At 37.9% G+C, this 13,364-nt stretch overlaps 1 protein-coding gene across 1 annotated transcript in view; it reads left to right on the forward strand.

Annotated features, from left to right (window-relative positions):
• LOC146520022 (E3 ubiquitin-protein ligase rnf213-alpha-like) overlaps positions 1-13,364 on the forward strand; it is a 46,049-nt gene that overhangs the window by 11,107 nt on the left and 21,578 nt on the right. Inside the window, exons 6-27 of the mRNA XM_085156670.1 lie at positions 39-206; positions 1,649-1,854; positions 1,978-2,267; positions 2,362-2,618; positions 2,746-2,958; positions 3,071-3,263; positions 3,509-3,564; positions 6,247-6,421; positions 6,492-6,650; positions 6,780-6,878; positions 7,010-7,132; positions 7,311-7,494; positions 7,687-7,860; positions 7,980-8,132; positions 8,210-8,826; positions 9,068-9,227; positions 10,298-10,515; positions 10,682-10,819; positions 10,944-11,108; positions 11,550-12,822; positions 12,911-13,092; positions 13,198-13,353. Of these exons, the coding sequence (XP_085012796.1) occupies positions 39-206; positions 1,649-1,854; positions 1,978-2,267; positions 2,362-2,618; positions 2,746-2,958; positions 3,071-3,263; positions 3,509-3,564; positions 6,247-6,421; positions 6,492-6,650; positions 6,780-6,878; positions 7,010-7,132; positions 7,311-7,494; positions 7,687-7,860; positions 7,980-8,132; positions 8,210-8,826; positions 9,068-9,227; positions 10,298-10,515; positions 10,682-10,819; positions 10,944-11,108; positions 11,550-12,822; positions 12,911-13,092; positions 13,198-13,353 (5,359 nt within the window). The remainder of the gene's footprint in view (positions 1-38; positions 207-1,648; positions 1,855-1,977; positions 2,268-2,361; positions 2,619-2,745; positions 2,959-3,070; positions 3,264-3,508; positions 3,565-6,246; positions 6,422-6,491; positions 6,651-6,779; positions 6,879-7,009; positions 7,133-7,310; positions 7,495-7,686; positions 7,861-7,979; positions 8,133-8,209; positions 8,827-9,067; positions 9,228-10,297; positions 10,516-10,681; positions 10,820-10,943; positions 11,109-11,549; positions 12,823-12,910; positions 13,093-13,197; positions 13,354-13,364) is intronic.

The following is a 13,364-nucleotide window of genomic DNA, read 5'->3' on the forward strand; positions in this document are numbered from 1 at the left end:
AATTTCTTTTATTCAATAAATTTATTTTTGCTTTTCAGAGTGACAAGGAACACAAACATTGCTACTCGTGACAGGCTCACAATCTATTTCCACGCGGTCCTCTCAAAGGATTTTGGATTTGATCCAGAAGAAGATCTTATCTTCATCAGGGCTGGGTCATGCATTGGAAAATGGAATGAAAATGCAGCTCAACTGTTTGTGACCAGGTACTTGCTCTTAAGTTAACAGTCATTGAAATTAAGAATGTTAATTACTTTAAGAAAATATTAAATCAAAACACTCAAAATTTTCTACACTAAAAATAAATACAAAAATAGTCAATACATGAATTTCAGCACTACATTTACAAAAAACACTAACACACAGATGCACACATGTAAGGAGGTTTTTAGATCAAAATCTAACCTTATAATGCATGCCATGAAAAATATATTGTGCTATATTCGTTAAGAGACTGACACAAATGGAAATTGTATACTGAAATCACAATATAACTCAAATCTTTTGCACTTGTATAAAGGATTTGTAAAGGATTTTCCTTTACACAGACTATTGTAATATTTAAAGACACTTTTAAAACTTAACGCTTAAAAAAGCTGGAGAAATTAGGCTGTAGTGTGAACATAAGTACCTCACATAAGTACCTGGAACACTAGTCGTCGTAAAGTCGGTATTTCACTAACTTGATGATTACTGGCAACATGCTTCTCTTTTGGTCTCTACTATGTGGCTGCCCACATGGTTACTTAGTATTTATTTGTGTCAAAGGATTCAAATCAAATGTTTTTCACCTATAAGTCAATGATCTAGTTAAACAGCAAAAACCTCTAAAGGAGGTCTGTCTGTGCTGGTTTGCCTTTGTCTCATTGAAAGCTATAGAAACATACTCTTTTATTCGATCATAATCCATTTCTGATGTTTAAATGCCAACTGTGGAGTGTTTTGCCAGTGGAATAAAGGGCAGTATTGACATTGGAGCAACACAGGTTCACTGAATGAAAAATCACATTTTCTGTGTTAATACTCACAGACTTAACTGACTTCTGACAGTTAATGTTTGTTTATGAACAATGAAGTAAATATTTACAGTTGCCAGAAATTGTCAGAAATGAACCCCTAGTGAACTACAGCAAACTATGCTACGTATTTCAGCCTTTGTTACCCTTTGCCTTTGTTTCAGCCTTTGAATCTTAGATTTTCATTAACCTGTTGTTGTTTGCCCAATCTTTCTTATTTTTCACTTTTCATGGGCACTACCACTCTTAAATACTTTTTTTAGGGATGATGTGACACAGTCATTTAGTCATCAGCATTTGATTCTTGTCAAAGTTAATCAGATTCTTTTGTTTTCTTTTGTTTTCCTGTTTCAAAATAAAAATTCAGGAATTGTTGAATCCCTGTCTAATATATGTCACCCACGGACAGAAGGAAATATTCATGTATTATGTCAGTGGTTATATAATAGCTCATGAGTGCATATTTACTTACTACATCACTTTTCATTTTGACATGACATACTAACTGTAATGCATCTATGATCTTAAACCCTGGCATGACTTCTTCTAGTGTGCATGCACAAGCTAGACTTTTCTTATATCTTTTCCGACTGACTTTACACAATCTACATATGACTTTCATTTTCATACAGGGATCTTGGAGAGCATGGGTTTCTGGTTCAAGGCAGGCTGACAACTAGCAAAAAAGAAGCTGTGTCTGAGTCAATACCATACAAATATGTTGTATACAAGGCTAAAAAGGATGCATATGAGTATGAATACATATATAAACTGGACTCTACACAACAAATCACCAACAGATGTTTGTTTGTTAAAGAGCACCTCATCAATGATGACGGTAATTATAATTCTCATTTAGTCAAGCTGTAATTACACTTTTTCTGCTAATATGCTGATGACATTAACATATTTTGATGTGTGTCCTTTAAAGTAAAATTTTGTTGTATTCCTTTTGCAAAAGGAGACTGGCATCAATATGATGATATCATCTGTGTTAAACCCTCAAAGAATGTGTTGGAGCGATTGGTAGAGAAGTTCTGGCCTGAAAAAAGAAAGGATCTCATTCAAGGCAGAGAAATTGCTGGGAAAATAATGCTGGAGACCATATTTGATCTTCTGAGGAGCTGGAATGACACCAATCTGAGAAGTTTTCTGGTCCAACTTAATCAGTTCATACAAGTTTATGGGGACCCCTTTGTGTTTGAAGAGAGACAAAAGAAATGGTACTCCTTAAACTATGGAGAAGAAGATGTAAGTTTACAATATTTCTTTACAAAGTGTAGAGGTTATGGCCAGGTTATGGCCACTTCAGCTGACTTGTTTCTATTTTTGTATTATATTTTAGGTGAGAAAAATGCTTAAAGCATTCATGCTAGCAAATGTGACTCCGCTGTTGGAGAATGGAGATCATAGGAGTCTCTACATTCAGGATCCCTTGAAAGCAGCTGTGATCATGCTTCACATATCGAAACAATATCAAATCAGATTTGAACAGTCTGAGCTTCATCGGCTCTGTGCGGCACTAAGTTTACCCAAACTAGGAAAGGATGACTTCCTTCAGTACTGGGCAGAGTTTTCTCAGCATGTGTCTGTTCTCAAAACGTAGGTACCCTGTCTTTTCAATAGTACTGGAATCATAATCTACTGACTTAAAAGTAATAACCTTACTGCATATATTTGTGTTAATTATCATTTTTCTGTTCATATGTTCAAATAATTATTGCTACAGTTTGCCAGAATCATTGGTGTATCTAATAAACACTGTAAAAAGAATGGTGATGCCTCGATGGATTGTGGTACTGCCACTTCTCCACCTCCTCAAGGGTAACACAAAGCCTTTTGGAGCACCATCATCTGGAAACGGGAAGTATGGCCCATCTTGGGCAGGATTGGGAGGCCTTGACATGGGCACCTCGGCTTATATGAGCAGTCAGGAAAAGAGGTATGGTTCCCTATTCCTTTGCTTTGGTTTTGCTTGCCCAGACATGTACCAGTGCATTGGAACCAATACACATTAATTTATTATTGTGTATATTTTAATTGGATTTTTTCAGAGCACTCATAAATGTGATGAAGAACCGCAGCCACTTAATGGAGGTCGATGCACTTTTACTTCGATCCTGCTTGTACCTGATGTCACTTGATGAACTGACTGAGTGTAGCACTGAACTTAAAGCTGAGCTTTTGGACATGCTCCATGTTTTCCTTAATAAGGTTCCTCAGGACATCACTGGTGGCAACATGCAGGTAAATTAAAGACAGTGTAGTAAGTGATCCAAGTTAATCCATTCATGGAGTATGTGGAACATATAACTTTCCATGTACTTAGTTTAGTGTGACTTTAAATTTATAATTGTAAAAAGCTGCATCATAGATGTGTATATCTACTGATCAGACATTGGGGAACGCTTAGAACTCCTTGCTAGTGACAGTTGAGAATTTTAACCATCATATTATAAACTAAATAAATGTTCATGATTTTCTCTTTCTAGGCAGTATCTCACACTCTCACACACATTCAACGGAATCTCATTGAGGAAAAATACAGGTAATTTGCAGTTTTTTATTTGAATAACAGGAGTTCACTAGGCACTGCAGTTGTAGTTGTTGTTTAAAACTACACTACTTAAAAAAATTAAAGGAACACTTTGAAAACACATCAGATCTCAATGGAAAGAAAAAACATATTAAATATCTCTACTGATATGGAATGGATAAGGTGTTAGGAAAGAAAGGGTCCCACAGCATTTGATGGAAATGAAAATGATCAACCCACAGAGGGCTAAATCCAAAGACACCTCAAAAATCAAAGTGAAAACAAAAGTCATGTTTGTCTTCTGTTTGTCTACCACCACTATGTCCGGTTGGTTAGCCACCACCATTTTGTCCGTCTGTATCTGCAAGTCCCACAGGATCTTAGCTCGGTCATTCTCCATCACCCTTGGGGGCATCTCCCATTTTGACCTCGGGACTTCCAGGTTATACTCGGCACAGATGTTCCTGTACACCAGGGGTCGGCAACGCACGCGAAGGGTTAACTGATGTCACGACCATATCTGGACTGGCCATCGGGCATACCGGACCTTTGCCCAGTGATTTTTTTTGTTTTTATGGGATGATTATTATTATTATTTTTTTTTTTTTAGTAACGGTATAAACAATGAAAGATGGTGGATTGGCCAGATGCTGGCGGATGCGTAAAAATAACTCAGATATAAACCAAGTTCAGGTGGAGTTTATTTTCGTTGTGCTGACTTTTTACAGTCAGTTACAATAACTGGTACTGTGTACTAGCTAGCATGATGGAGTTTCTATACAGCTGGGTGGGTGCTATGTTACTGATAGTGAACTTTATTTTATTTATAAGGTTAGTTAGTAGAGTTGCCAACCGTCCCGTAAAAAACGGAATCGTCCCGCATAAAACGGAATCGTCCCGCATTCAGAGAAAATATCACGCGGTTCGTATTGAGCTGAAAAGGAACCCAGTTTGTCCCGTACTTCAGCTACAATGAAAAATACTCAAAGCTGGAGTTATTCTGTGTCTTTACGCTGTCAGCTGCCTCTTCTTCTCTCATTCAATCATGAAACTGATCAATGATCAGCTGATCGGTATTTCTGACACAAGTCCCGTCTCTCGTTTGTTTATCGCCCACTTTGCGCCAGAAAGAGGAAACCAGTGGATGTCGCGCTAAACAACAGCAGCGCATTTAAGTTTGATCAGCTGTTGTTAGAATTTATCTAATATTAATTTCTTGTATCATCTGATGTTTGCTGGCGCCACAGCTGTCATGATATTGGTTTGGTTATCTGGTGAGAGGGAAACATGAAGATGAAACCAGGAGATGTTCTTACTGAATCATCAGAGCTGAACATGTGATGGTGAAACAGGTTTACCTTTTAGGTGACATGAATGAGTTGAAGGGAAGTTATGAACTGTTTCTGAGAGACAAATAACACCAGGATCCTTTTCTAAGTAGCTGACAGCTGGTAACTGTGCAGGGGCGGGTCTAGCAAAGTTTTGCCAGGGGGCCAGGTAGGGTATTAACAGGGAAAGGGGGACACAGAGAAATACTTTTCTTTCTTATTCTCATTTAAAATTTCTAGCCAAATCTTACAACCAAAGTTTTTATCTGACGTAAAATGTTTAGAAATCATACATATACCAACAAGACAGTGTACATCACTGTCACAACAGCGTTTGTTTTCATTCAAAGGCTTTATGGATTTTCCTGTAATACCTGCTGGGCCGGTCTCTAGTCAAAATGTCCAGGCCGATTTTTTGTCTCAGTCCAGCCCTGGGCACGACATGCAGTGAGTTAATCTGAGAAGGTTCATTAAAAAAATAAATGGCCGCGCCAGCGGTGGACATCGCAAATTAGCTTGCATAGACACATTAGTTGGGCCACTTCTTAATGACGGTATCTTAACTAACAACCCCAACTACCAGATTCCACTTGTAATTGGCTAAAAATCACTTAGCCTACTGGTGAGAGGGACGTTGCTAGCTGTCAGTTTTTTCAAGTGATGTTGAAATTTCCACGTTCTGACACAAATGCTTCAGGAGCTCTCCGCTCAGCACAGCAACTGTTAATATAGAGCATTATTAAATTTATTGCTAATGCAATTATATGGCATTGACTTCTGAGGAAATTTTAGATGGCACTTGCCATCCTGGTGGTGTGGATCAGTCAATCGATGTCTCGTTCACTCTTGGCATACAGCTTGATGTCATCCATGTACAGGAGGTGGCTGACAACTGCTCCATTCCGTAGTCGATAGCCGTAGCCAGTCTTGTCAATGATCGCACTGAGGGCGTTAAGGCCTATGCAGAACAGCAGAGGGGACAGGGCATCTCCTTGGTAGATCCGGCACTTGATGGTGACTTGTGTGTGTATATATATATATATATATATATATATATATATATACACACACACACACACACACACACACACACACTTATTTATTTATATATATAAGTGTGTGTGTGTGTATATGTATGTATACACACTCACACATACGTATATATGTCTGTGTGTACATACACATGTATGTATGTGTGTTTGTGTATATATGTGTGTGTGTGTGTGTGTCTGTATATGTATCAAAGAAACTAGTGTTGTTAAAATTTGGTGTTGTGTATTTCCATAGTTGTTGTTATCGTTGTTTTAAATTGATACATATTGAATTATTTACATTTTGTTTGTTTTTTTGTTTTCATTTATCCTAGTTATTTTACAGCAACTTATAGGAGAGAGTGCTTGGCAACAGCAGTGAAACTGTTAGAAAAGATCTGCAATGGTGTGAAACCAGCATCATATACCCAGAACTATCCTGACATTCCAGTGGCATGCATGAATCTGGTTGCATCTGTTTCAAACTTTTTTCAGTTTGACAAGCAACAGGTAGGTAAAGTGTGTAAATCTTGGAAATCAGGTGTTTATTTGTGTTATTATATTAATTATTCTAATTTAGGAGACCCAAGAACGAGATCAAGAACAACGATTTGTAAAAGGCATGGTGATCACTCAGCCGATGAAGATAATCAGAGGATGGATCGCTCAGTCATTTAAACAGAGTTTGCTCAACAGGAGTTTGTTCTTAAGACAAATTAAAGCAACAGATGAGATTGAAGTGAGCAGCTTTCTTTCTTTCTTTTTTGTATACTTAAAAAAAATAAAACACTAAATATACAAACTGACCACTTCCTCACCGGTAAAGGATGCTGACAAAAATAAGGCTTTAATGAGTTGCATATTACAGATGTGGAACAACGTAATCTCCATCCATTTCAAAGATGAGGATTGCACTAAAGAGTGGCGACAGACATTAACTATGGATTTTGAGGGCAAGTATAGACAGGTAAGGGATTTATTTTTATTTATTTATTTATTTATTTTTTTGGGGGGGGACTTATTATTATTATTATTGTTATTATTATTATTTCTTTTTTGGAAAAGTAGATCAGATTTATGTTTCCATGTGATTTTTAGGGATATCCACTGGATCAGATTGAATTCTACTGCACCAAGATAGAAGATCTTAGTGATTCCCATCCACATGTTGCAGCTAGTGTGGAAAAGTGTGCTCTTGAGGCTGTTACATCTTTGTGCCAGGTATAAAGTGTTCTCGTTATAATTTACTTTCATGAGTGGCATACTATTTGCTAATATTGATAATAAGATGTAACAGATGTTTTATTAAATGTTGAAATACAAGGACCTGGATTTACATTACTCTTACGTTCAAGGTGTCAAAACATAATTCACTGTGTTTTTTCTATGTTATATGAAGAACAAGAATGAGGGAAAACTCTTTGAGAGGTTCAAAATAAACAGCAAATTTGGGAAACTCATCTCTGCCATTATTGAGAAATCCTGGCCAAAGGACAGTCAAGGGAAATACCACTCTGATGAAGAAGTTGTTCTTCAACACCTGCTCTCTTGGAGTGCTGCCAAAGACATTTTCCAGCTCCATGGTATTCGCTAAGAAAAATACAGAGCGTTTGAAATTGCAAAAAAAATAATTTATCACAATATTTAACTTATATAAACACACAACTTACTGCAGTAGGTAATCAGGCCTTGGTTTGTGAGCCTGTGGTTCAAGTTAATGAAATCATTGCTGTGGTATTAGATAAAACACTTACATGTAAATTCTGTCACTGCAGGAGCAGATGAAAAGCTGATTGAGCAGCTCTCTCCAGATACCAGAGACAGAATTGCAATAGGGATATCCTCATTTACAGCCATGAAAAATCAACTGGTTCAAGGAAACATTAAGATCAGCCTGCTCAACATCATTTTGGAAAGGCGTGAGTCCTTCTTAGAACTGCTGAAGATCGGTAATTTGCCATCACAGATGTCTTCAGAGTTATTTTGAAAAATTAAGTGTGTATAGTGTACAGTTGTCTAATAGTAATCATAATTATTGATGTTTGTGTTTTTGACTTGATACTAACAGACTGCCTCTCTGAGAATGGGCAATACAAGGATCATGACAAAATGAAGAGGTTGTTGAAGTGCAGAGAAGATGAAGTAAAAGCTGTATATCATGAAAAGGAGCTTGTTGATGTTCTCTTAACTAAGAGCCATCAACTTGAGGAACACATGACAGGTATGTTGACTGAGTTTGTGCCATCAGTCTTAACTATCAGTCTTAATTATTAACATCCACATTAATTTCCATAATAGTTGATGTTGCTGAACTGGAAAGAAACCAACAAGTCAACATTATGACCACACCTTTGGACCATTTCATGGAGGTTCATCAGTTTGACCAGATGCCCTCTCCAATAACTGGTATTGTCACCTTCTTCAATCTGGACGAAGAAATTAGAAACATGGCAGAGGATTTATACACATTCAGCGACAGTATTGTCTTCAAAATGTGTTGGGACAAACAAGCCAAGTTCCGGGCCAATGAAGAAATGGAAGACAATCCTGATGAGCATCAGGTAGCAGACATTAGGGCAACACTACAAATGATACATGATAACATTTTCATAGATTGCTACAACCATTATAAAGATATCTACACTCGCCTGAAAGACGGCACTATAAAGCTTGAAGACGTTAACCAGTTTTTTAAAGCTTTCAAGGGCAAGTATGAAGATCTTGCAAAAGACTTAGACATCATGTGCAGAATCAATAAATCAAGGGACAAACAATGGATCAACAGCAGGGTTCAACAGATCGAGCAGTACCACGAACTTCATCTCGCTGTGACTTCAGCTCAAGTAATCATGAAAGTCAAAGAGACACTTGGTCTTCAAGGTGACTTCAGAGTTCTGGAGACACTCACAGAAGTTGTAAGTAGCTTTGTGTATAAAAAAATTATCAATCTAAAAAGCTATTTTGCGTTCCACACAAGCTTTGAATTATTGCATTTAATAATGAATATCAATAATACATAGAATAGAACACTTCTTTGTTTTACTTAATTTAAGCAGTTTAGTACGTTTTAATTTAAGGCTCCCTGTGAAGAATGTCTCTGATCATATTTCCATGGTTAGAATGTAACTCTAGTTTTCCTGTCTCCCCACCACTCAGAACGATATAGACTTTCAGAAAGAGCCACTCAGCCGGATTGACAATGAGTTGATGCAAGCAAAGACTGTTCTAGTGGACATAACTGAGCCCCGCAGGCTGTGTCTGCAGGAACTGGAACTAAGGGGACACTTTGTGACGTGGGTGAAGGATGCCCTTGAAGGTAAGTGTAGTTATGCATTTTCTTGTTAATGTCTATCCATTGCACACTACTACAGCTATGCTGCAATATCCATTGTTTTCAGTTTTATTCGTCATATGCAAGTTAGCACAGGGTCAACATTGCAATGAAATGTGTTTGACGAGCAGCAGTCACTCAGCAGCATGATACAGTAGGAGAAAATATAATAAAATAAAATAAAAAAAATAGAAAAATAGTAAGGAGCATAATATTAGAGAGACGTGGTAAAAGAGAAAAGATGACTAAATATATATGTATCTATAAATATAAATATATGTACACTAGTGATTAAATAAGAAAATCTTGAAAAGAAATATGATGGGAGGGTAGATGGGATATTGCACAGGAATGAGCAGCAGAAATTTACAGTATTGCACTTTTAATTAAAAATATCAATAACAATAAAGTGAAGTGACCAGTGCAGATTAAACAGAGTACTTGTGAAGCTGCAGGGTAGCTTCTGAGTGCTGTGTTGTGTGTGTTTAAGTGTTGTGGTTGAGGTGTCGTATGGCTTGGTGGTAAAAACTGTTTTTAAGTCTTGTAAATTTTTTTAAAATTTTCTTTGTAACTACTGACATCAGCAACTATGGGAGTGTCTACTGCAAGAAATAAATGAATGGACTGCACATATGCTTCATTTTCATATGGCAATGACTCCATCTTACACTTTGTAACGCTACGTACAGTTAGAAACCTCTCGAAATTAGACTGGCTCTCTAAAGTCACAAAGGAAAAAATTGGCTGCACAACACCAAGGTTACCAGGATTGTGTTGCAGGAAGCAGGTATGCAGGTTAGACAACCCTATATGCTCACATTTACATCCATACCAGTTTAAGATCACCAGCTAACCTACCGTGCATGTTCATGACCTGTGGCAGGAGGCTGGAAGACCCAGAGAATATTCACACAATCGCTGGGAGAACATGCAAACTCAACATAGAAAGGCCCCAGCCTACCAGCAGCTTCAAATTCAGAACGGTCCTGATATAAATCAATGTCAACAACCACTAACCACTACCCTATTTCTGTTTATTTAAATGTATTTTGCAGATATCAATGAGTTAAAAGTGTTTGTTGACCTGGCTTCTATCTCTGCGGGAGAGAATGATATGGACGTGGATCGTGTTGCGTGCTTCCATGACGCAGTTCTTGGCTACTCTTCATTGCTTTATGAGCTAAAACCAGACTCTGGTTTTAAAGCCTTCAGAGAAGTGCTCAAGAAGCTCTGGAGGGCTTTGGAGAATGACAGCAACCTACCCAAAAAACTGGTGAGAAGATCCCTCCGCACACTTAAAGCAAAAATATGATCAGGATGGCCATAGAGGCTTTGATATGAATGTTAGTGTCTTACAGTGGGGTTATTGGGGTAAAGGCTAATCTTATGAAAGGGAAACTGAAACACAACACAATTATGAAGAGTATATTTTCTTACAGCGGGACAGTGCACGTCATTTGGACTGGTTGAAGACTGTGAAGGACAGTCATGGATCAGTGGAACTGTCATCCCTCTCCTTAGCATCAACCATCAATAACAAGGGTATCTACTTGATCAATGCACAAAATGTAAAAAAGGTAAATAATGCAATGAAAGTTGATTGCATCCCTAGATCAGTACAGCACACATGTTAGACTAAGATGTGAGACAAAGAGTCTCCAAATATATGCATGAGAATTTCTTTTTTTCCCCCTGATCTAGTTGAGTCTTGACACTGCCCTGAAGCTGCAGATTCCAGAGGAGCATGATGACAGTCAGCAGATGCGCTGCTATTCCCTTGAGGACTTGAGGGAGCTGCAGAATAAACTCATGCTCATGTCTGGGAAAGGGGATCAAGGGCAATGTGAAGTTGATTATTTTGCAGAGGTACGTTGCAATATTTTCCTTTTCGGCATCTGAGATTCCAATAATTCAGATAATATATTTTGTAAATATTATTTTAAATTGATAAAATTATCTACATCATCAATAATGCTCAATAATCCATAATGTCAAAAGCTAATATCTAGATGATATAGACTTATTAAAATTAGGTCCTACAATTTACAGTACATGTGAAGACATGTCCAAAAAATCCAGATAACTCTCTACAGATTTATTTGATAAAAATGTGGTGATGTATAGGTCAATTTTGGGATATACTACCATTTCAAACCTTTAGTGCATTACATTCAAAATTTATAAAAAGAAAGAGAAGAGCTATTTACTACATAAATGTGCAGCTATATGATCATAGACTCATGCTTGACAGAGAAACTGATTCGACAATGAAACTGGTGTAACTTTAAGTTTGTTTCTGTTTTTCAGGTTTTTGCCAGCGTTCAAAGATTAGCTGAGGCATTCATTGCTCTTTACACTGCTGGGAATCCACTGTTCAGGCACTGGGAAGTGCAAATCAACTGTTGTTCAAAAAGTCAGGCACCCAGCATTATGATGGATTTCAACTTGGACAGTGTTATCAGTGTCATTGTGGAGGGCAGCATAGAAGAGAAGCTTCCTGAACTTTGCAAGAAAATGGAGAAATGTCTTGACTTCTGGATGGATTTTGTAGACAAACAGAGATCCCAGCATTACTATCTTAACTACTACACAGCTGAACAGATTGTCTACTTATGCAACAAGCTGACTTTGCAAAATGTTACCAGTGTAGAAGACCAGGTTCTCATGATGCTCTCTTTCATCAAGCCAAACTGCACATACTCAGATTTGAGGGAAGTTTGGCATGAACTTCAGTATGAAATCCTCAAAAAACCAGAAGAGCAAAATGAGGACATTGAGTTTCAGACCTTTGTTGTGGTGCAAAGCAGTGAGGGGGAAGACCCAGACTTCACCAGCCAAATGGGTCCTCTGGCAAGTCTCGTAGAACAGGCAGAGGGTTTACCAAAATTTGATCACATATGGAATGCTTATATGAAAGACATGAGAAATTTTCTCCCCCACATTCTTGATATAAAAAATCTTGGAAGACTGTTGGATATCCTGGCCAACAAACACAACGAGAGTCAAGAAGAAGACATTTCTGACGATGACACAGGGAATTTCATAAATAGACATGTTCCCAGAGGTCTGGCTGTTGGAAACCCAAACCTCATTGTTTGCCCACATGATGAGGTGTTGTCATCTTGCATTTCCATTTACATGAGCAGTGAAAATGAGACACTTCCCACGTATGATGAAGTCCTTTTATGCAACTCCACGACGCCATACGAACAGGTGGAGCTATTCCTCAGACGCTGTCTCAGCACAGGCTACAGAGGACAGAAGATATACTGTTTACTGTATGGAGATCTCCTCCCTTATGATGTGAGCTCTAAAGCTGAGAACTTTTTTCAGCGAATGAAAATGCAGAGTAGAAAGGATTATAGATTTGTTATCATTTGCAGCTCAGAAAGAGAACATACCTACCTTCCATCAGCCTTCAGCCAGTACAGATTGCACATGGTTCCACAGGAACCTTTGGCAAGAATCCAGAGTTACCTACAAAAGCACTATGCCGTCCCAGCAGATGAGTGCAGCGCCGCAGCTGCGTTTAAGGACAGACTCTGTGTTGGTGTCATTTCAGCCACAAGGGCTGGTGTTGGTATGTATAGGTGCTATCTACTATTACTAATGGTTAAAAAGTTGTTTATCAAAATTCAAACGTGCCATATGATCTTTTGAAATTGCAGGAAAATCGCTTTACATCAGAAGGCTGTATGAAAAACTGAAGAGATCAACCAAAAAATCATCAGTGATGAAATGCATTCGCCTGATTGAGCCAAATGTTGATGAGAATGTCATCCTTCAATCACTGTTGGACACCCCTAGAAGGAAAGAACTGACTGTGTTCCATTTTGACGTCACATCATCGGTAATGGGCAATCAATGGATTGTTTAACGTAATGTAACCTTTTCAATATGACATCTCTTTGCAGCTTACATAAAATGTGAAATGACTGTGTTTGTTTTGCAAAAGGTCCAGAAAGGCCTGCATGAGTTCCTCTTCAAACTGTTGATTTTGCGATACTTGCTGGACTCAGAGGGAAAGATGTGGATGTGCAATAACAAGCAACTGTACCTTGTAGAAATTTTGGAGCCCACTGTGAAGTCGGGCAGAAATGTTTCACTTCAGGTTAGAGTTTT

This window comes from Neolamprologus multifasciatus, chromosome 4 (assembly GCF_963576455.1).
Source record: "Neolamprologus multifasciatus chromosome 4, fNeoMul1.2, whole genome shotgun sequence".
NCBI lineage: Eukaryota > Metazoa > Chordata > Actinopteri > Cichliformes > Cichlidae > Neolamprologus > Neolamprologus multifasciatus.